Raw genomic sequence first — 24111 nt, 5'->3', positions numbered from 1 at the left:
AGAAAGGACATCAACTGTTAGTTGATGAACAGTGTGAGGTGGAGTTTCAGATAGGCAGGTATAAGGATAAAATTATCTGCGATGTTATGCCAATGGATGTCTGTCATATACTGCTAGGACGACCCTGGCAGTTTGACAGAAGCGCAGTTCATGACGGAAAAACTAATTGTTATAAATTTGTCAAAGATGGGATCAAGCACACGCTTATACCCATCAAAGAGGAAAGTACAGCAGAAGCCAGTGGAGTGAAGGCATTGCTGATGGGCGGAAAAGAATTTATAAAACAGATTGAGGACAGTGAAGTAAATTTTGCTGTCATACGAAGACCAAAAGCAGTGATATTGCATACACAGATTTCAGATTTGCCCGAGGAAATCCAAAAGCTGCTGCAGGAATTTGGGGACATCGTGGTGGATGACCTTCCAGATGAACTACCACCCAGGAGAGGTATTAGTCACTGTATTGACTTTATACCAGGGGCAAGTCTGCCAAATAAAGCAGCTTATCGTATGAGCCCTAAGGACCATGAAGAAATCAGGAAACAGGTCCAGGAGTTGTTAGACAAAGGGTTGATTCGAGAAAGCATGAGCCCCTCTGCAGTACCAACCGTTCTGGCTCTGAAGAAGGGAGGAGAATGGCGAATGTGCACAGATTCCAAAGCCATAAACAAAATTACTGTTAGGTATAGGTTTCCCTTACCAAGAATGGACGATATGATGGACTGTCTGAGCGGGGCGGCTTATTTCTCGAAGATTGACTTGAAGAGTGGATATCACCAGATTCGAATTCGGGAAGGAGATGAGTGGAAGGCAGATTTCAAGACGAATGAAGGCTTATATGAGTGGCTAGTAATGCCATTTGGGTTGAGCAATGCTCCCAGCACGTTCATGCGTCTGATGAATGAGGTGCTGAAGGAATTCATTGGGAAGTTCATAATAGTTTATCTGGATGATATTATGATTTTTAGTAAAACTAGGGAAGAACATTTCAAGCATGTTCGGAGTGTGTTGAGGAAGCTGCAGCAAAACAAGCTGTTGATCAATCTGAAAAAGTGTACTTTTTTTCAGCGGGAGTTAGTATACCTGGGTTTCGTAATTGCAGAAAATGAATTGAAGATGGACCCAAAAAAGGTGGCAGCTATAGTTAGCTGGCCCTCTCCAAAAAGTTTATTTGAAGTCCGAAGTTTCCACGGACTAGCAAGTTTTTACAGGAAATGCATCAGGAATTTTAGCGAGATCTGCGCACCTATGCTGGATACAATCAAGAAAGCAAATCAGCCTTTTCACTGGACTGAGGCAGCGGAAGGTGGTTTTCAGAATTTGAAAAAGAAGATCACCGAAAGACCGATATTGAGGCTACCTGACTTCAACAAACTCTTTCAAGTTCGTTGTGATGCCAGTGGAACAGCCATTGGGGCAGTACTTAGTCAGGAGGACAGACCAGTCGCGTATTTCAGTGAAAAGCTGAACGAGAGTAGGCAGAAATACTCAACCTACGACAAAGATTTTTACGCAATTATACAAGCATTGAAGCATTGGCGGCATTATCTGTTAGGTAATGAGTTTGTTTTATTTACGGATAACTCTGCATTACAGTACATTATGCAGCAACATAAATTGAACCATAAGCATGCAGCATGGGTTGAGTACCTACAGAATTTCTCATTTGTACTAAAACATATTAGTGGTCAAGCAAATAAGGTGGCAGATGCATTAAGTAGGAGGACCCTACTCCTAGAGGAGAGTACGATGCAGGTTTTGGGCTTTGAGCACCTGAGGGAACTATATCAAACATATGCAGAATTTAAGGAGGCCTATGAGGCTTGCCAAAACCCTCTGTTGAGGAACAATAGCCTGTGGTTAGACTACAATTTACAAGAAGGATTGTTGTTTAAAGGGGGAAAATTATGTATTCCCAACTGCTCTATGCGAGAGAACATTATTTAGGAAAAACACAGTGGGGGTCTGGCTAGACACTTTGGTATAGACAAGACGATTGCTCAGGTACGACATTTCTATTTTTGGCCAAAATTGCAGCGGGATGTGCAGAGGTACATGAGTAGATGCAAAGTTTTTCAACTGGCAAAGGGTCACCGTCAGAACACTGGTCTTTATTTATCATTACCTATTCCAAGCCGACCATGGGACTCCGTCAGCATGGATTTTGTTCTGGGTTTGCCTAAGACACAACGGGGCTTCGATTCGGTAATGGTTGTGGTAGATCAATTTTCAAAGATGGCACACTTTGTACCTTGCAAGAAAACCAGTGATGCCACTTATATAGCACACCTATTTTTTACTGAGATCGTTCGGTTGCATGGACTTCCAAGATCCATTATCTCTGACAGGGATGTAAAGTTCACCGGTCATTTTTGGCGAACTCTGTGGAAGAAGTTGAATACCCAGTTACAGTTCAGCTCCGCTTATCATCCGCAGACTGATGGTCAGACGGAAGTAGTAAACAGGAGTCTGGGAAACTTACTTCGGAGTTTAACAGGTGAAAATTCCTGGACGTGGGACCGTGTACTTGCTCAGGCGGAATTCGCATATAACGATTCACCTAATCGCAGCACTGGTTACAGTCCTTTTCAGATTTTGTACGGCATGCATCCACGTGGAGTGCATGAATTACGAGATTTGGGGAAGCTCGAAAAACGAAGTGCTGATGGAGAAGATTTCGCTCAAGCAATGAGTAATTTACATGAGCAGGTCAAGCTGAAATTACAAGACAACAGTCAAAGGTATAAACAGCGCGCTAATTCAAGGCGTCGGGAAGTTCAGTTCAATGTTGGGGATGAAGTCCTTGTGTATTTACGTAAGGAGCGGTTTCCAAAACGGGAGTACAACAAATTAAAATTTAAGAAGATCGGTCCCTGTAAAATCATTCGAAAATTTTCTGCGAACGCTTATGAGTTACAGTTGCCACCAGGGATTGGTATTTCTCCCATTTTTAACGTGGCAGATCTGTTCCCTTATGTCGCTGATTCGGAAGACAATACAGCAGCAAAACCACCGCAGGACACCAGTTATGAAGAAAATTCATGGATGAGACAGTTGCCAACGGCACCACCCCTTGAGATCGAAAGGATTCTGGACACACAGGTAGCTAGGCGCACACGCAAGAAGGAATATCTACAGTATTTGGTCAAGTGGAAGAACCGTCCGATAGAGGACAGTTCGTGGCTTAACGCAATGCAGATACAGAAAGCAGGCTATTCTGTCGACGACCTCATGGAACGGAGCCATGACTTTTTGCCACCCCGGGAGCCTGATGTAGGAGCATCCAGCTCCGAGGAGATGAATGGCAGTTGACTGACTCATGGAAGGAGAACAGAAACAGGACAAAGATTACATGCTTAGGTGGACAGGTCATTAGGCTTGTTGTTGTCTCTTTTTAATTATTGTTTGCTTCATTTTTTTTTTTTCCAGAAGGTCGTTAGAGACCATAGCATTATAATTATAAGTTGTTTTAGCTTAGGAGATGAATAGCAGTTAGTTAACTTTTTATGAAAAGAAATTGGATGGCAGTTATAAAAATTCTGGTTGAACAGTTCAACCGAAAAAGGGAAGCAGTTATGCTCTCCATGTATTTAAAAACAGAGAATAAAACAAAAGAGAGGAGACCCCTCCAGCACAAGAGGAACAGACAGCGAAACAAAACCTCTGTAATACAAATAATGAGATATATTATTTTTGCCAACGAAATAACCTACTGTTGATAATTTCACATGTATGTATAAAATTCTTTCTGTATGTTCTAAGAACGAGATTGGAACGAATAGCCATTAACTGTAACAAGAATCGAGATAACAAAAGGAGTTCTACAGACACCATCAAATCGAGACAACAAAAGGAGTTCTATAGACACCCATTTGAATCGAGACAACAAAAGGAGTGCTACAGACATACATTTCCAGCAAGCAAAAGTACAGAACCTTTCAGCTGTTGCAAAGACAATCAGGTACCAAGAAATACGAACTACTGTTTCATTTCCTTTATAAATTAACACAAGCACTGTATGCAGAAAGGGAGAATAACTTAACACGATTCACCACATAACTATGGGTTGTTACAAAACAACACAAATTACAAACTTTCTGAGCATTGTCAAATACCAAACTCCTTCAGAAATGCGGCCATATAAATTGTTACATTAGAACAGGGACACAAGAGTCACGAAACGCCGGAAGAGGCACAGCCGACACATTACAACCATAACAGAGCTAGCACCTAAACTACCAAACCCTCCATAGCCTACAGTTACACTAAGGTCGGAGCAAACCCTACCAGTTTGCGAGATTAGCCGGGTTCGAGTGGTAACCGAAGGTTGAATGTGGACAAACCCTCGACAGCCAGCCACCAAGACAACCTGCACACAAAACAGAGCAAGGTTAGAATGGAGTTTGGGCAAACCAGAGGTAAGTTGCTACAAAAGGAAATGGAAATGTGGAACGAAGGAAGCGCACAACACTTACAGACAAGTTGACAAGGAGACCGGCGGAACCAAACCTGATAACCCCAGCTGAGACAAGGAACAAAAACCATGAGAAGTTACAACAGGAGCAGGGATAGAGTAAAACAGAGAACCATAGGTTACCTTTGGAGGCGAGGACGAACACAACCAACCGGGAGCGCTTAAGTTGCAGTCAATTTTTACAGTGAAAACAACTAATTAACGGAACAAGAAGAGACCAGGTGACAGAGAGCGCCCATAAAAAAAAAACTTACCATTACACACAGGTGAAGACCAGCAAGGTAACGCACGCCCAGGAAACTCATAATCAAAGCAGAGAAAGCTCGAAGGCACAACAAACCATCAGGAACCGCAACGGAGTAGCACTCAGGACATGGGTATAGTGTATCGCCCATAGAAACCACCGTGGAGCAGGGCCAGGATCGAGCCCCGGAGAACCATCAACAAAACCACAGAGCAGAGCTTGAGCTGAGCACGGGAGGAAGTGAAATGACCCGAAAAACAAAGACTAGGGTTTAACAAAAGGCGGGAGGCGGATAGACCGGGTGAACCGGCAGGTGGCCACCCTCAACCGGGAAGGAGGGTCAACAATAAATACATACAGATTGAAATCAAGTCGAGCCTATGGAGAGTTGACATCAAACCTTAAGAAGTGACAGTTCACCTACCAAAGTTCATTACCGAAGGGTCGAGAGGCCTGTAGAGTGCTAGCGTGGGTCAAGTTATCCACGTCACGTTTTCCATACGTTGGTTAACGTTGGGCTGGGCCATCAAATACCCTAATTAAAAAGAATATTAAAATTTTAATTAAAACAAATTCAACTCACTTTTTTATATGGTAAACAATAAGATATTTACTTTTAAAAATTCAAGCTGTAATTTATTTTTGAAAAGCTCAGGGAATTTTCGAAACTATGAAAGAGTATATATCCACAAATTTTATTATGATTAAAGTTGTGTATTTTCTCTAATAATTGCATTCACAAAGGTGAACCCTACAATTTATAAGAGTATATATATCACAAATTTTATTATAATTATAATTTATGTTTTAAATCTCGATTATAAATTAAAATTGGTTTATAAATAATTTATAAGAAGATATTTGAATATAAAAAAATTGAAATCTATACATAATTTAAAAGACTTATGGAGAAATGGACTGTGGAGAAGTTGGGCGATTTAGGGATTGAATGGGGAGGATATGCACTAAGAGAAATAGTAAGATTAAATGTGGAGGATATGCGGTAAGAGAAATAGTAAAATTGTTAAAAAATTTAAATGTATTTTACAAATATTTAAATATATTTTATAATTTAATATTAAAGAGTGGTGGTAATATTAGATAATAATAAAATTAAATAGCAAAAAAATATTAATTAATTTAAATTAAATGTATATTTATATTTATATTTTTAATTTAAATTTAAAATAAAAAAATATTAATTTCACCATATATTAAAAATAATAATAACTAAGATTTATTTTTGTTTTGGAGTTTATTTCCGAAATAAAATAATAAAAAAAAAAGTGATTATTTAAGTAGTTTGTAATAAAAAAATATTGAATATTTATTTATTTTTATAATAATAGAAAATAATAGTAAATTTGTGGTATGTTGATCTTGCTTCTTGTTCTTGCTTTGATGATGAATCTAGAGAGAGGTGTTCGAAATGCGTCGATCTTAAGTTTTTATCTCATTTCTTCGAAAGATCTTGGCTTATATCATGAATCACATAAACATACAATCTAAGTAAAAATATTGTTTAATATTAGTTGATAATAAACAATATATATATATATATATATATATTCATTGTAAATTGCATAGTGAAGTGATTTATAACTTAATATGGGAGGATGTTATCACATAACATTAAGTGATAAAAAAAAAAAGAAATATGTATATATATATATATATATATATATATATATATATATATATATATATATATATATATATATATATATATATATATATATATATATATATATATATATATCTCAGAATACAGACTTTTGTGATCCATGATCTATAAAAATACTTTCTCGAGAAATTACATAACAAATTTTATGTCTCGAACCATTTATTGTGATTCATCATGGATGGATCGCTTGAACTAGAGAACCAATAAATAGTAGAGATGCAACAACTAATTTCCAATAGTCAAATTTTTATTTTTATTTTATTTATTTATTAATTTAATGAAATTCAAAGGGATAAACAATAAAATATAAAGCCAAAAAATGAGGACGCTGAAGAAAAAATAAAAATTAAAACAAAAAATAATAAAAGAAACTAATTAAAAATCCATTAAAAAAAATTAATTAAATATAAAAGTTCTAAAGAAAATTACTAGAAATATTATAACATGAAAAAAGTGAAAATATTAAAAAGGTGAAAACACAATAGTTATCTCAAGGGGGCATTTTCTATGTTATTTTATATATAAGAATCTCTTTTGAATTCCATTGAGAACAAAAATCCTAACTTCCCATATTTAGGGATTATTATACCTAAATGTATAAATTCACCAAAATACATTCAAAATTTTACAACACTGGAAACCATACTAACTATTAGGAGGGGGAAAGACTAAAACTCTAGCATCATATTCCTTGGATTGTGACTAGATAGATGTATTAAGATTAGGCACATCAATATTTATGTTGTTTACAACATTGCTAGAAAATGAAGGCTCCTATGTCCGTTGAATAAAAGTAAATTGTAAATCTTCAACTTGTTGAAGAAGACTATCCAATTCATCCTTGACTTTAAGCATCAAATTTTTGTGGTTAATCAACAATTCCAAAGTGGATGTCACTCTAGAAATAAGTTGATTACATTTTAATTGTAGAGTAATAATTTCCTCGTGAAGTTTTTGAATTGAACCCAAAGGGAGACCCTAAAGAATTAAGACATCAAGCCCCCCTCCAACCATCACTACCCAAATAGATAACACTATCCAATAAATCTTGTCCTGCTGGAAAGGACCTATTGAGGCCTAGAAATGTCATGGTCAACAACAAGAGAAATCACCTGATCAAGGTCCCAAGATAGACCTATACTTCTTTGGGATATTAATCCTCACCATTGCCACTAATAAATAATTTTCGTTCCTTACATTTATTCCTTAAGAATATTTTTCCTCATAATTGTAGAAAATATCCTTGATTTGGGTTCTACCATTTCATTTCATGTCAACTTATGGATCTTGAGGGATGGCACAAGTTTTTGAGGGAAAACGACATTCTTATGTGAGCATGGGGTAAAATAAGGGAATCTAACCTATGCATAAGACACAACATGAGAACAATGAGCAAGATGAGGAACCTCTAGCTAAGTAGCAAGGTGATTCATCTCCACATGGGATTCGATCTGCTCGTCAATATATTTGATAAAGAGTTTCTTTGAAAAATCATCAATTAATTTTTTTCTTCCATAGTTCCTATTTGAAACAATTTGGTATGCCAATTTGACACCCTATGGCTAGACATTATTTTTTCCTTTACTTTAGGTATATAAAACCTTAATAATTTAGATGTGGATAGTCATACATTTGGATTACCTTTAATTACTGAGGTTAGGCATGATTGGTATAGGTGTAGTACAAATAGCATCTTGTAAACATTAAAAGGATTATTCAACCTTCTGATTCCAATTGAAAGCATTCCTTTTATGGAAGGTGGTGAGGGGAGACAAAAATTTATAATAGTTGTACACAAACTTCCTATGCTATCCTATAAGCCTATAAAAACATCACAATTTTTTGAGGGTCTTAGGGTGAGGCCAATGTTTCATTGCCTCAATTTTCTCAGGATCAACATGCACAACCTCTCTAGTTGTAATGTACCCAAAATATTCCACTTGTAATACATGAAAATCACATTTAGAACGTTTATGGTACAATCAGGGATGGCAAAGTAATTGTAAGACTCAATCCACATATATCACACACCCTCCCTCTCCCTCTTTCTCTAACTTCTATCTTTATCTCTATCTCCCTTACTATCTCTTTCGCTGTCACTCTCTTTCACCCTCCCATTATTCTCTCCCCCCTCCATAACTTTCTCTATCTCTCACTCTTATTCTCTTTTCACCCTCCTCTCTATCCCTTAATCCCTGCTTTAGAATGATCCCCATCCAATTTTATCTTAGTCTCTCCCTCACTCTCCCTTCTTTCCTTATTTGTCTCATGTACCCCCTTACATCTCTCTCTCTCTCTCTCTCTCTCTCTCTCTCTCTCTCTCTCTCTCTCTCGCTCTCTCTCTCTCTTCCCTATCTTTCCCTCTTCTCACCCCCCTGCCTCTCTCCATAAAAAAAATAAAAAAAATTCTTTCTTTTTCTTTCTTTATACAAAGTATACAATTTCATGATTACAAATAGGTCATTATGAAGACCGAACCTAGCTACAATTTCCAACACTCACTCTTAATTAGGGAGGTATTCATAATCCCATCACTAAGTATAATGAATCTCATCCTTGAAGCATATAATAAGAAGATTAAGATTAATAAGCCATCTTTGTCAAGCATCTATACCATTGCCAACATTGTCCTTGAAGGATTTAACTAGAAAATCTCATCCTGATTCGAGAGAATTATGCTCAGAGGCTTTATATGAGATGCCACACTACCTCTAAGGCACATACCCCATTCGTATGTTCACTGGGTATGTAATTTAGGACTATTACTATCTTGGATTTCCAATCCTAAATACTCAAAGAATATTTATCCTCTTCAACTACTCTTATCTTGGATGCCCTACCTCATCCTCAAAGAGTATCTCTCAAAAAATCATTTTCCTGGATTCTACAATCCATAAGAAGTTCCAATCTCAGATGCTTATCTAATCCTCTAGAATCCATTATTTATTTATGGCCTTCAATAATACTTACGACTATTAGTCCTAGTTTAGTGCATGACCCATAAAGACAACTATCCAACATCACTCCCTATCAATTAGGGAGAATATGTATACCAAACCAAACTTACCTCTCATGTAATCAAGTTTATTGTTTGGTAATGCTTTAGTCAGAATATTTTCTACCTATTCATTTATAGGTAGATAGTGAAGCTCTATAACCCCATCTTGTACCAAGCTTCTAACATAGCGGTACTCATTATTTATATGCTTTTTCCTAACATGAAACACCGAGTCTTCCATAAATCTTATGCAACTTTCATTATCACAATGTATTCGTGTAGGGTTAAATGGTCCTTCAAAAGAATATGATAGTAACTTCTTGAGCCAAATTTATTCCTAACAAAATTCGCTTGCAACGACATATTCAACTTCAACACTAATCAAAGAAACTATATCCTACTTTCTTCTCATCCATGAGATCATGGAAGATTCTATGCTAAAGCATCCACCTGTTGTGCATCTTCCATTTGTCTCATGGCCACCCCAATATGAATATGTATATCCCATGAGTTATATTTCATTACCAGTATACCAGAGGCAGTGATGTATGGTTCCATGCAAATACCTTAGGATATGCTTAGCTGTAATCCAATGATCATGTTTTGGCTTCATCTAAAGTTGAGTGGGGACATTCACTACAAAACAAATACCAGGTCTTATATTTACCAGATACATCAAGGATCCAATCAATTGTTTGTAGAAAGTAGGATCCACCATAATATAATCTGAACTCCTCAACTTCTTTAGATTGGTAATCATAGGAGTCATCCTAGTCTTGTTGTCCATCATGCCAAATTTCTGAAGAATCCTGATGACATATTTGCCTTGACCAATATATATCTCACTTGGCTTCTACCAAACTTCTAGTACCAAGTAGTAATGCATAATCCCAAGATCCTTCATATCAAACTCAGTTTCTAACTTCTTCTTGCATTCCTGAATCTGATGCTCTACACTTGTGACTATCAGATCCTCCACATACAAGAGTATGATGACTCGTTTACCCTAGACCACCTTGATATATAGGTTACGATTTTCAAAACTCTTGGTAAAACAAAGCCTCAATAGATATGCACCCATTCTCCCATAGCAAGGTCTAGGTGCTTGTTTTAAGCCATATAGATCTTTCTTCAACCTACAAACATGAGTCTCCCTATGATTTGTTTCAAATACTTGAGGCTTATCAATGTAAACATCTTCATTAATAGTCCCATTTAGAAATGTTGTCTTAATATCCATTTAATGGATGTTCCATCCCATAGTAGCAACCAAATAAACAAGTGATCTTATTTTTATATATCTAGTTGTAGGAGAAAAGGTTTCTTCATAATCAATACCTTCTTTATGTGAGAAACTTCTTGCGACAAACATTGCTTTGAATTTATCCATGCTCCCATCTATAATGTGCTTTATTTTGTAAATCCATTTTGAAGAGGATATAGACTTGTCACTTGGACTAGGCACAATTTCTCATACATCGTTCTTCATGATTGATTGGTATTCTTCTTGCATCACATTCCTCCAATCTTGATGTTTAATTGCATCTTCATAGGGGGAAGGTTCTGCTTCAATGAGCCTTTTCATGTATGCAACATACCCATAATACTTCTTTGGTATTTTACTTTCTCTGAAGGTGTTTAGTCAATTTAGTATTCCTAAATTGCTAGTATTAATTGTCAACCCGGGGCTCGTAAGCTGATGAAGTGAAGGTGTACTATATGTACTTAAGCAACCTCTTAAAGCTTTTTGTCGTTTGGGGGTGTTGTTTATGGTTAACTTATTTTCCTAAGATGGAGTGATGATTATAGACAGATGAGTGAAAGTGTGTGTAAAGTGAGTTCTAGGTGAGTGAGAGTGTGTGATTAGTGATTTCTAATTACTTGCTGAATTTGTAAAGGAAAAGAACTTGAAAGAAATGAATAACTTGAAAATGACTTGAAAGTAAATGACCACATTCTAATGGCATTAGTCTCTATTCATATTGCTGCAAATAAAAGAAATAAGAAAATCACTTCAAGGACTGATGATAATGGTTATCTCTTCCTAACTCCCTGCTTCTACCACATAGTACTGCGTAAAACACGATTAGGAAGTAGCTAAAGACAAATCCAAGAATTGATAAAAACTCTAAGTGACGAATTATAACACTACTAAGCCTTTTCCATCATACTGTTTCCTACATATGTGATTATGTGTAACAAGAGGAAAAAGTATTAGTGCTACAAGCCAAAGCTACTTAAAAACAAGCTGCAATTGATTAGTGTTCTGTTCTCTGAAAGATAAACCATTCATGATAAAGAGAACATAAATTGGTTAGCATCCAACTTGTAAAACTAAGCTAAAAACTAATCTAGAAAACAGAGTAAAAAGGGCAGCATTATAAATAAGACAACTGCAACTACCATCAGATATTAAAGCAAATACAAAACACTTAATCCCGGGTCAAAAACTGCAAAGAAACAAAGATGATCAGTGAAAATAAAGGCTGCAGCAATGAAAAGAAAGTAAGCTGTACATAACTTCAAGAAAAGGAAATGCTGTAAGTAAAATAAAGAAATTGCAGAAGTATGAACATGAAATACTTATACACGGGTAGTCATGGACAGGGGCCCTCCATCCAAACAACCCACAGAAAACTCAGATGATGTAGAACTTCAAAACAACATTGTTTCCATTACTTTATATGCAGAAATACATAGTCAAAGGTGCTGGAACAACACTATAAAACAGAGTTTTCAAAGCGTGCTAAAATTCTCACAAAGTCACAAACTACAATAGTTAAAAAGTTAACATAAGCGTACACAGACGCAAGTATATATAGGCATCTGCAAGATAGCCTAATACGTACAGCTAACAACAGAAAATTAACAGAATGTCATGCGTAATTAAAGTGCAGTCAACACGTCATAAGGTTCATGGTCGAGCTGGAGGTCCTGGTCGTTAAGGGCAATGAATCTAACATTGGATCATGTCCCCCACGGCTCACAAAACACTGACAAGTCACCTTTTCCACCGACGTAACCTAACAGCTTACGTATCCACGTTGAGCTGCCTTTATTTGACCGAAACTTGACCCCCTTTGACCGGAGGTACAGGTGACGTGGCTGGCTGAACTGATGGCACAGGAACCTCGAGCACATATATTCCAACATGCCCATGTGGCTCGTTCTGCAAAATGGCACGTGTAACCTTGAAATCAACAAAATGGCTGCAGGATCATCAGATGGCTGCGGAATCGCTGAATGGCTGCGGAATCGCCAGACAGCTGCGGAATCTCTGCAAAAATGTCAAAAACTAAACACAACAGTCACCCATTAACAAAGCTCACTTGATCATGTTTAATGACAACTAATGTAATGATCTGGGTGGAAAATGAGGCAAAAGAGGAAGAAAAGTGATGAAAACAGTAGGTAATGATGGATGATAAGGTGTAAAGTAGAGGCTCTACAGAAGGTCCCCTTAGTTGTGTGTTCTTCTGCTTCTTGTATAGTACCTCTCAACCAAGCATGCCTCTTTTGATTTTCTGGAACAATTACCTGTTGCACAAGATCACTTGGACCTTCAATATATTCGTGAGCAGATGTCTGATCTTTACCATCATTGTCCCTTGAGATATCCTCAAAGATAAGTATCTCTTATTCATTAGAGTCGAATGGAACATGTTTTGATTTCCTGTAAGTTATACTTTCATCAATATGAAATCCTTGCTTACTTCAATTCACAATCCTCGTTAATATAGATCATGTATGCCTTTGATGAATCACTATACCAAAAGACGATGCCCTTTAGACTAGTAGGATCCAGATTATTTCTATTTTCCTTGGGTATATGTATATACATAGGGCACAAAAATATTCAAAGATAATCCACACTTGGATTCTTTCCTATAAATGCTTCTTTGAGAGTCATGTTGTTGAGAATCTTTTGAGGACTTCGATTCTGCCAGTAAACAAGTGTCACACATGCTTTCCCAATAGATATTAAGGGATATATTGGTCATGTAACATGGCCTTGACACATTCTTCAATTGCTCTATTCTTCCTTTCAGCCACGCCATTCTGTTTAGGATTATAAGGAATAATTAGATCCCTCTTAATCCCTACTTCCTTGCAGAATTCTATTAGTTCCTTGGAGGTGTATTATCCACCATTTTCGAACCTTAGAGTCTTGATCTTTCTCTTAGTTAGATTATCCACTTCATTCTTTAATTCTTGAAACTTCTCGAATACCTCATCCTTGTGTTTTAGGAGGTATAGCCAAGTTTTCCTTGAGAAATCACCAATGAAGGTTACATAATATTGATGCCCACCAAGAGATTTTACTACCATTGTTCCACATACATCTGAGTGTATGAGATCTAAAACTTACTTATATCTAGTATCACTTCTTGCAAATGGTTTCTTCATGTTCTTGCTAGAGCCCATCCCTTATAGGTCCCTTCATGATCTTCCTTTAATTCGAGGATGCCATTGAACATTTGACTTAGAGATGGAAAAATATTATAGTGAAGGCTTCCATACCTTCTTTTCCATAGTTCGTAAGGGCTTACATCCAAGGGGACTAAGGCTTGAGATAGAGGTGTAAAAATTCTATATAATGTTCCCTCACAAATCCCAATCACACTAGCATTATTGAACCAATAGGATAATTCTACAATCTAGTATGAGGGTAATGTATAATTCCGCCCATGCTCAACTTGGCATTGAGACATGTCTATTAAAAAAACAATTTAAATGAAAAAACATTGTTAGAGAAAGAGAGAGAGACTCAAATGGGGAATATATATATATATATATATATATATATATATATATAGATATATATATATATATATATATATATATATATATATATATATATATATATATATATATATATATATATATATGTATATATATATATATATATATATATATATATATAGAGAGAGAGAGAGAGAGAGAGAGAGAGAGAGACCTTCACTCTATGAAAAAAAATATTAAAGTCCATGATACTAGCCAAATCAAACCTTTCTAAGGCTTTTGATAAAGTTAGTTCACTTTAATTTTGGCTCATAGTCATTCATTTGTGTAGAATTTTCTCTACAAATAAGCTAGCTCACTGATATCATGTAGAAATTTCACCTGTAGATCAAACTGATATATGCAATGTACTAAAGCATAATACTAGATCTACATCTACCATAAACTTTGCGGAAGCTTAATTGAACATGAGCAACATCAAGCATGAATAGATATAACTGAGAATGAGAAGTAATCAACCATAACATAGAAGATATAACTTGGAGAAAGCACTAGCCTAAAACCCCATCTCTGTATTATCAATCAAGTGGAAATCCTCAACAACATACACAAAGAATTAGCTCAAAAGCTATCCTGATCTCTTTGTGCTCTCATGATGTAGCTCATGGACTATCTAGGCCTCTATATATAGGCTCTACAAGTCCTCCAAGCCCCTATTTCCTTGCACAGTTTTTATTGGGGTCCAATTACATAACATGTGTGAATTGGCCCAAATCATACCTGTTGTCACCTCAGGTCCAACTACACAGTACTAGAAGGAATAATATTCCTTCCTCATGCAAGGAATATTCACTAGGAATATCCTAGCAACTGATAGTACACTATCCCTCATCTGATCTCAACTGGGTCTCTGTCTGAACTGCCATGCATCAGTTATCCATGAGTGAATACTCAGTTATCTGAAAATACCAGTTGTCACATCCATGCAAGCATCACAAACTGAATCTCATTAATTTAAAAACTTGTTAAATTAATCTAACTGGACTTGACTAAGTTAAACTAAGTCAACCGATCCTCTCAATATAGAACACATCCTTAATTCCTCAATCAGTGGAGTAAATCAAGGACACATTCCCTAATTAGTGGAGAAATTATTGCATGTTCTCACAAAGACTTCAAGTTTGATTTTCCTTAACTAATTAATTCAAACTGAATTAATTAATTAATATTCAAACTGTTGGTAAGACCAAATTTAAATTTTACTTCCTATTTCTAGTCCAGGGACTGACTAAAATAGGAATCCACACTGCATTGCTAAAAGTAGAACTTCTATTTTTAGCACTTCCATTTTTCATTCCCTGTTGCCCAATCCAACACTGATGCCCAAACTGCTATTTCTAGCAGTGCTATTTTTAGCACTTCTATTTTTAGAAATTTCTTGTTGCTAATTTTCAACACTCCCCTCAACAAGAGAGGCTTCCTCTCGAACCCGATCCTGTACCTTCGGAATGTTCTGCATGCAACACTTCTACCAAGTGTGGTTGCTCCAACAACTCTCGGAACAAAAAAAACTTCCAACTGACCTCTCTATTGGGCTAGAAACATACTCTAATGCTGAAGCTCTACCTGTTGTTGACAAGTGCTCCCTCTCTGACCTCTACGCTACTGCAACATCTCCATGCATCTCACACCATTGCACACCTCTCTGTGCTACCCTGCACTGGTGCAACACACTTGTGCCTCTCGCATTGCTGCAGCCTGCTAGCTCTGCATTGTCCTGGGATTCCCTGCACTGTAGCTCTCTCTGCCACTCCATCTACATCTGTCTCTACCCAATCAGTTAGTTCTGCTACTCCTCATCGGGGCTCCTGTAGCAAAGTCGAATCAAAGAGGTTGGGTACCTCAAGGATCCTGCCCCTCCTCCTTGGGACGATCACTCCACATCACCCCACCTCCTACCTAGAGGTATGGCTTCATGTGATCCCTCTGCCCACCTAGCTCGAAGTTTCCCCCTACTGGAGGTCTCTACATCAGTAGATGTCTCTACTCAATCTCCGATCATCTTCCCCTATTGTGGCTGCTCCATAACCTCCTAAAGTTGCTCCACCAATCGTGGCTCCTCCACAATTGTCTGCGACTTCTTCTGGTGTTGCATGTTGAGAGGTAATATACTCTCCCTCTCAACCACCAAGTCTCCATCAGTTGCCTTGCTGCTCAAGGCTTTGCATGCATCTTGAACCTCAAGAGCATACAGGTTCTTGACCCGTCAACCGATTTGCTTCACCTGACTAGTGCTGATGTGTCTAAGGAAAACCTCTCCCTTACTGAAGACTACATCATAGCCTCTGTCTTCTAGCATCACGATTGACACCATGTTTCTCTTCAGTCCTGGTACATACTTGACATTGGTCAAGGTAAGGTGAGCTCCATTCTCCCTCTGAAAAATAACCGTGCCTACACCTGAGACACTATACTTTTCATCATTACCCATCGCTATGAGTATCTGGAGATCTTTCTCCTCCAAAGTACTGAACAACCTCTTGTCTCCGGACATGTGGAAAGAAGCTCCACTGTCAAGAAACCAATCACTTCCCACCATGGATGAAACCATACATGCAAAGAGTGTGAAATCCAACTTGAACTATGAAGCAAGTGCCTCACCTTCAGATCCTTCCCTAGATCCCTTCTTGGATTTCCTCAGTGGAAAATTTGTAACAAAATGGACCACCTCATGACAACGAAAGCATCGCACTTTCGATTTGTCAAACTTCTTCCCATGGTTGACTTGGAAAGAGAAACCTTCTCCTTCCCCTTCTTCGCCTTACTCACTAAGGCACAGTTTTCTTCATTGTCCATGGATGAAGAACCATCTCTGGTGCTTCTTCTTATCTCGTCCTGGATCAAATCCGACCAAAGTTGTTCCCAATCTAACAATTTCTCTCTTCCATTAACCGAGTCCTGGTAGCTATGCCAGCTCTTACGAAGACCGAGGAGTGCAAGACTCACCATGTAATCAACAGCTGTCACAATCCCTACACTTCCAAGCTCATCCTTGCATGAGGTGAGCTTGTTCAGATACATAGAGATCATGTCATCCTTTTCAAACTTGATCTTTTGAAGTTTGTCCTTTAGTGCCAGCTTCCTCTAATCACTGGTATTCTGATAAATATCTTTCAATGTTTTCCACATCGAAAATGGAGTCTCCTTCCCATGGAGGCTCGAGACAATGTGATCTCGAATTCCCCCCAGAAGGATTCTCCTTGCTCTAGCCACACACTTCTTCCATTTCACCAGTTGAGTAGCATCAGTCAGCTTCTGGACTTCTTGATCAATGAAGTCCTTTAGACCATTATCTTCTAATACTGCCTCCATGCGATCCTTCCAAGCTATATAATTCGAACTACCATCAAGGGCATATTCCAGTCTCAAACCATAGAACGCCATCGGTGAAATAGATGTGATAAGAACTCAATTCAATATTCAGAAGCCACAAACTTCAACTTCTCCCTTCTTGTATATTGTTCTTCCTTGATCACCTGTGCTATGATACCATGTAGAATTTTCTCTACAAATCAGCTAGCTCACTAATATCATGTAGAAATTTCACCTGTAGATCAAACTGATATATGCAATGTAATAAAGGATAATACTAGATCTACATCTACCAAAAACTTTGCGGAAGCTTAATTGAACATGAGAAACATCAAACATGAACAGATATAACTGAGAATGAGAAGTAATCAACCATAACACAGAAGATATAACCTGGGGAAAGCACCAACCTAAAACCCCATCTTTGTATTATCAATCAAGTGGAAATCCTCAGCAACATACAAAAAGAATCAGCTCAAAAGCTATCTTGCTCTCTCTGTACTTCGATGATGTAGCTCATGGACTATATAGGCATGTATATATAGGCTCCACAAGTCCTCCAAACCCATATTTCCTTGTGCAGTTTTGATTGGGGTTCAATTACATAACATGTGTGAATTGTCCCAAATCATACCTACTGTCACCTCAGGTCCAACTACATAGTACTAGAAGTAATAATATTTCTTCCTCATGCAAGGAATATTCACTAGGAATATCCTAGCAACTAATAGTACACTGTCCCTCATATGATCTCAACTGGGTCTCTGTCTGAACTACCATGCATCAGTTATCCATGAGTGAATACTCAGTTATCTGAAAATAGCAGTTTTCACATGCATGCAAGCATCAACAAACTGAATTTCATTAATTTAATACTTGTCAAATTAATCTAACTGGACTTGACTAAGTTAAATTAAGTCAACTGATCGTCTCAATATAGAACTCATCCTTAATTCCTCAATTAGTGGAGAAAATCAAGGACACATTCCCCAATTAGTGGAGAAATTATTGCATATTCTCACAAAGACTTCAAGTTTGATTTTCCTTAACTAATTAACTCAAACTTAATTAATTAATTAATATTCAAACTGCTGGTAAGATCAAATTCAAATTTTACTTCCTATTTCTAGTTTAGAGACTAACTAAAATAGGAATCCACACTGCACTGCTAAAAATAGAACTTCTATTTTTAGCACTTCCATTTTTCATTCCATGTTGCCCAATCCAGCACTCTTGCCCAAACTGCTATTTTTAGCACTTCTATTTTTAGCAATTTCTTGTTGCCAATTTTCAACAATTAGGGTTTCAACTTACAACTTGTGGCTTGGGAAATGGCTTGCACTAGCATTTATGACTTTTTTTAGTTTTAATAAATAAGTTGGCTTCTATCTTCTTCAAATATAAAAGACGCTTTCAATATGGATGTCCACTACCTCACTTTATCTTCCTCCTAGAAGTAGAAGGCTTAAGCAAGGCTTTCAGTTGAACATCAAACCAATATTTCAAAGGTATGTTAATTGGAAACTCATATTATGTTTCTCATTTAACTTTTGTATATGACATCACAATTTTTTGTGATGGATATTAGCATGTGGTAGATAAAATCAAGGAAAATTTAGAATTAGATCTATTTTTAGCTTCGGAGGCGATGCCCCTAATCCCCCACTTGGGGGGGATCTAAATAATCATTTTGGCCCCCCTTGGACCCACTGCCATTAAATAATCGTTGCCCCCCCCCCCCCCGGACCCCCTTGGTGGCATAGATAAATGGGTGGCGTTGCCACCCTATTACGAACAGGGGTCTAATGTAGCGATACCTTTGAATAAAGAAGATAATCAGGCTCCACACCTGTTGTGGGGAAAAGTATCCGACTCGGAATGACCCTATCCCTACTCTAAGGGTGATAGTACCTCAGCAACAACAGAAAGCAAAGATATCTAAGATTTCTTCTTTATGAAAGTAAAGAGAGGAGAAAGAGATCCACCAACCGATGTCTTTCGCTATTGTTGATCCAGTCTTCTCTCCTTGCTGCTTGCTCCCAACTCCTTGCTCTTTTACTGGCCCAGCTACACAAAGATCCTGCAAAAAGGCAAGAGAGGGAAACTACAAGAAGCATACATTCATAACTGATTCAAGGATTAGAATAAATCAAATACACAAGTACAACAATACATCATTGAAACACATGTATATAGAAGAACCTCAAATGCTTTATTAATGGAAGAAGTAAAGTTCTGAGAGTGTTACAACCATAGAGGCCCAATCCAGCAACACCTCCCAGCAGCAAGAAATCTCCTCTTCACCTCCTTCAAAGCAATCACCCAATAGTTCTAAACTCAAACCAACAGCACTTCCTTGCTTTGCACAAAATTCCAGCCTCCATAGACCTCATGAGAGAGCTCTATATATAGGATAAATGGAGAAAGGATGAGTCAGCTTGAGACTGACATGAAGCTGACTTGTGTCCTCTCCCTCTTCAGTTAAACTTCGGTTCTTGAGTCCACTTGGAGATCCTTGCTTCCACATGGAGTTCAGGGACCTCTTACTCATCATAGGGTGAATTTGCTGATCCAAGTGTCTTTTGGAAGCTTCCTGGGCATCTGACACCTTGCAGAATGACTGTGCCACTTGGCCAATCTCGGCCAGCGCAGGTAGCCTTCAGCTCTTTTGACATTCAGCGCAGGTACAGAGTGGAGCAGTTGACATTCAGCACAGATGCTCAATGGGGCAGCTGACATGATCTTGAAATTGCCTATTTTTAAGTGTTTTTAGGTGGAGAACTGATCTGAAGTGCTGTGGTTTGCTGACCTTGTTCCTCTAGGGGTAAGAACAACATGTTTAGGGACTTTGGATCCCTGTAATTATCGACATTTCATGCTCCATGCTGCGAGGCACAAAAATGTCTATAACAGTTGCCCCCTAAAGTATGAGGTCGTTTATCGGGTGAAATGCTTTATCCAGAGGATCCGAAGTTCATTCAAGCGCTGAGAGGAGTCCTATAATAAAATACAATACAATACATTATTTTTCATTCTGTTTTCATGATCTAGCTGAGGCGGGCATTCCCATGCTCAGCTTTATAAATACATTTTGGTACATAGAACAGACGATCGTCTGATGGTAGACTGATAATTCTCTGCTGAAATTATCATCCTTTGAATAGGATGATCATCTGCTGCAATGATGTACATGGCAAATGTTTTTACATTTCCTGAATATATATCGCAGCCCAGATGGATGAAACTAGATCCGGGGTCTTCAAACTCGTTCGATCTTCACTCTAAGTACAAGTCGATCCATGTGAGAATTGCGCTGAAGTCGAACATGGAAAGACATCACTTGATTACCGGTCAATGATGAAAACCGTTAACAAGCGCGAGAGGAATCACCGATAATGATAATGACCCTCAAGGTACTGCAGTACAATTCACGTGGCGTGAATAAAGGACTTGGCGTCGAACGCCACGCAAAATCTTCTGGTCGAAGGTCATTGATGTATACCTGTCACCGGAAGTGAGAAACTTGCCATTGAGGCATGCAAGTTTCAAAGTACTGAAGGGGGTTGTTCCTAGATCAACTTCTTGGATAATGAGCTGAAGTCGACAAGAAGCGATCCGTCAAAGGAGGGCCTTAATGAATCCCACATCAATGACACGGAACGAAGCTAATGATTTTAGTGGAGGTGAAAACAAACTGTGACATATGATTCAGGGTGGCGATCATGGACGGATGAAGGATAATGTATGGTAGTGGATGGGACACGGTTGATACTTTCTGAATAACCTCTCTTGAACATATAACGACACTGATGCGATGGATCGGTAGCATTACCCCAAATGTGGATGGTTTGGCGAGGACCATGGTGATGAGACCGGTGAATGAAACAACCCAACCCGATGTGGTACGGAGGAAAAGTGTCATGTTCAAGAGCGACTTGCTACCATTAAAGCTTTGAGGTTCTCCCAATTTTTCCCCAGTCATTTCTGACCAGTACCTCTTTATTTTTGTCAAGCTTGAGGAGGATAACATATGCTTGTTCTATAACCTGCCCTTCGGGCAAGCCTATCGCTATGATTTAACGAGCTTAGCAATAGGGAAACTCGTTCTCGTCTAAAGACAAGTTTGTCGCTATTTAATCATTTTAACGAGTCTAATGACAAGGAAAACTCGGTCCTTTTCATTTTTAGAGAGTCTGAAAAGGTACAGAAAGTTAACTCCAAAATTCCTTTTTCGTCATCTAATCCCTTAAGTCCGAAAAAGTATAAAACAATACAGAAGGGATGTATGTTCGGTACTTTTAACGAGCCGAACAAAACAAGCGCTCGACCTTTTTGTGCAATAATCCCTCAGGTCCAAAAAGATTAAAATCTAGAGGAGGGATAGCTCTTCCGGTCCTTTTAACGAGCTGGAAGGCCAAAACTCAGCAAACTTTTCATATTTTACGAGTCAGAAAAGAGCTCAAAGATGACTCGTCTTTTGAGGAACGAGTGATAAACAGGGATAGCAACTAATTCCAGGTACAAGTTGGAACTTTCCAATCACGGCAGTGTCACAAGGATGGCTAGGTGAAATCACTCTTCGCAGCTGTTCCTCAAAATGGGTAAACAATCATATGGGGGTGAACGATCGGCCAAATGACGGTGGAAGTGGTGGATGAAAACACGACCAAGGTTTTTCATGGCTAACAAATTTATGATCGCAATGGTTATTTACCAGGAAAGGTTCATTTTTTAATGAGCTTGAACTCTGGAGAAAACCCTTGCTCACGCTTTTCTAGTTTTTAACGAGCATAAATTCTGCGGTAAAATTGCTCGATTACATGGTCAAATTTGATTTTTTTTTTACTATTACTAGCTTTTCTCTTTTCAAATATAGTACTGCACTTTTAATTGCTGCAACAAACCTTGTTAGAAATGGATAATATTTGCATGAAAATGAGATTATAACCCTAATATTCAACTTTGAACTATGTAAAAAGTCATAAAAAGGTGTTTTTACCTCTCATTTACCACTTCATTTGCATTTGGTTTATTGGAGCTCTGGAGGTGCCTCTTCTTCCTTGATTTTCACCAGCTGATTCTGGGAGATTCTGCGGACGATTTTTGGCGCCATTCGGACCAGGTAGGAGCTAAACCCTAGCCCTTCACTTTCATGGTTTCCTTTTCCAGTTTGATGCCTGTTTTTCAGGGTTTCTGAGCCTCAGGGGTTTTACCAAAACGCCCTAGCATCAACGCAGGTTCCCCTTTCGAAACCTGCGCTGAATGTCAAGCTGCCTTAAGGCAGCCTGACCTTCAGCGCAGGGGAGAGACTCTCTGCCTGCGCTGGGCCCAGAAACTGATCTTTGCAGGTCATTTTTTGATGATTTTTTCGCCAGTTTTACATCAAAATCAGGAACTTACTCCTTCTCTTGTTTGCTTGCAGGGAACCTTGAACAAAATGTCCCTTACATGGCGAGAAAGAGAACATGAGGAGGAGGACATGATTGCCCTCCATGACCCGGTCACGGTGAACGCGCTGCGGAACTGCGGCCTGCTGAAGTTCTTCCGTATCTCTAGCATGAGAGTACAGATTTCTTTACTGCAGTATATGATTGATGCTTGGGATCCTGTTAACCAAGTATTCCAGATTAGGGGGAAGTCCATCCCCTTGACCATAGAGGACATGTACTTCTTGGCTGGGTTGTCAAGGCGGGGTGCCCCCATTTCCTTGTCAGGTACGGCTCGAGGGACTGATTCCACCAGAGATTATGTCTGTCAGTATTGCAGGGAAGGTTCTCAGCCGAGCAGAGACGGCAAGATTATTATCCGTGATATTACTGACAGGTCTCTCAGGTCCATTCTATTTACCATTGGTAGGATGGCCGGTAGCGCAGCTTTACATGTTGCCAACAGATCTTACATGCAGCATGCCTTGGAGTGTCTCCAACCGAAAGTGTTTAACTGGTGTGATGCAGTACTTGTTCAAATGAAAAGTCAATTGACCAAGGTAAAGGACGGGAAGCTGAAGAACTTTGGATTTGGTTCTATTCTGACTGCCTTTGCCTCGGAGAAAATCCCATTGATGCAGCCTCAGTACATCATACTTGACTTGCCTTCTCTGACCGAGCCACGCATGCAGAGGTGGGTTGACCACATGTCTAGGCATGCTGGTCAACCTCAGATTACTTTTACTGAGGCCTTATTTAGGTGGTTCGAGCGTCAGGAGATGGCGTTTGCTGAGTATCCATATGTGGGTATGGATTTCCGAGGTGATCCAGATCTGGTGCTACCGGATGGCGAGCAATGGGGTGCTATTGGTAAAATCTCTGACCATATCACTGTTTATTGTTTTTATTCATAATGTTGTTGTGCTTTATTCTATCAAGACTTTTAATCGAACTCTTGGGTGCATGCAGATGTTGGTCCTGTTCGTCCAGCAGCTCGTCCGCGATCGCCTGTTGCTGCCCCAGCAGCAGAGCCTGCTAGGAGAGTTGTTATTCGCGACCTCGACGATACTGAGACCCTTACAGCTGTGCAGGAGCAGGTTGAGAGCCTTACTCGTGGTCTTTCGGATGTACAGATTGACGAGTTACCTTTACAGTTGCAGCGTCATACTAT

At 38.5% G+C, this 24111-nt stretch overlaps 1 protein-coding gene across 1 annotated transcript in view; it reads left to right on the top strand.

Annotated features, from left to right (window-relative positions):
• Positions 1 to 24111, top strand: part of LOC149161988 (uncharacterized) — a 69262-nt gene that overhangs the window by 1300 nt on the left and 43851 nt on the right. The window contains exons 2-5 of the mRNA XM_089435064.1: positions 51 to 682; positions 1211 to 1554; positions 1636 to 1754; positions 2037 to 3101. Coding sequence (XP_089291190.1) covers positions 51 to 682; positions 1211 to 1554; positions 1636 to 1754; positions 2037 to 3101 — 2160 coding nt within the window. The remainder of the gene's footprint in view (positions 1 to 50; positions 683 to 1210; positions 1555 to 1635; positions 1755 to 2036; positions 3102 to 24111) is intronic.

The sequence above is a fragment of the Pinus tabuliformis genome, chromosome 5_2 (genome assembly GCF_031772625.1).
Source record: "Pinus tabuliformis cultivar Carrire ecotype Pingquan chromosome 5_2, CPIR1, whole genome shotgun sequence".
NCBI lineage: Eukaryota > Viridiplantae > Streptophyta > Pinopsida > Pinales > Pinaceae > Pinus > Pinus tabuliformis.
Note: the sequence above shows the minus strand (reverse complement) of the source record. Positions and strands in the feature narration are given on the sequence as shown.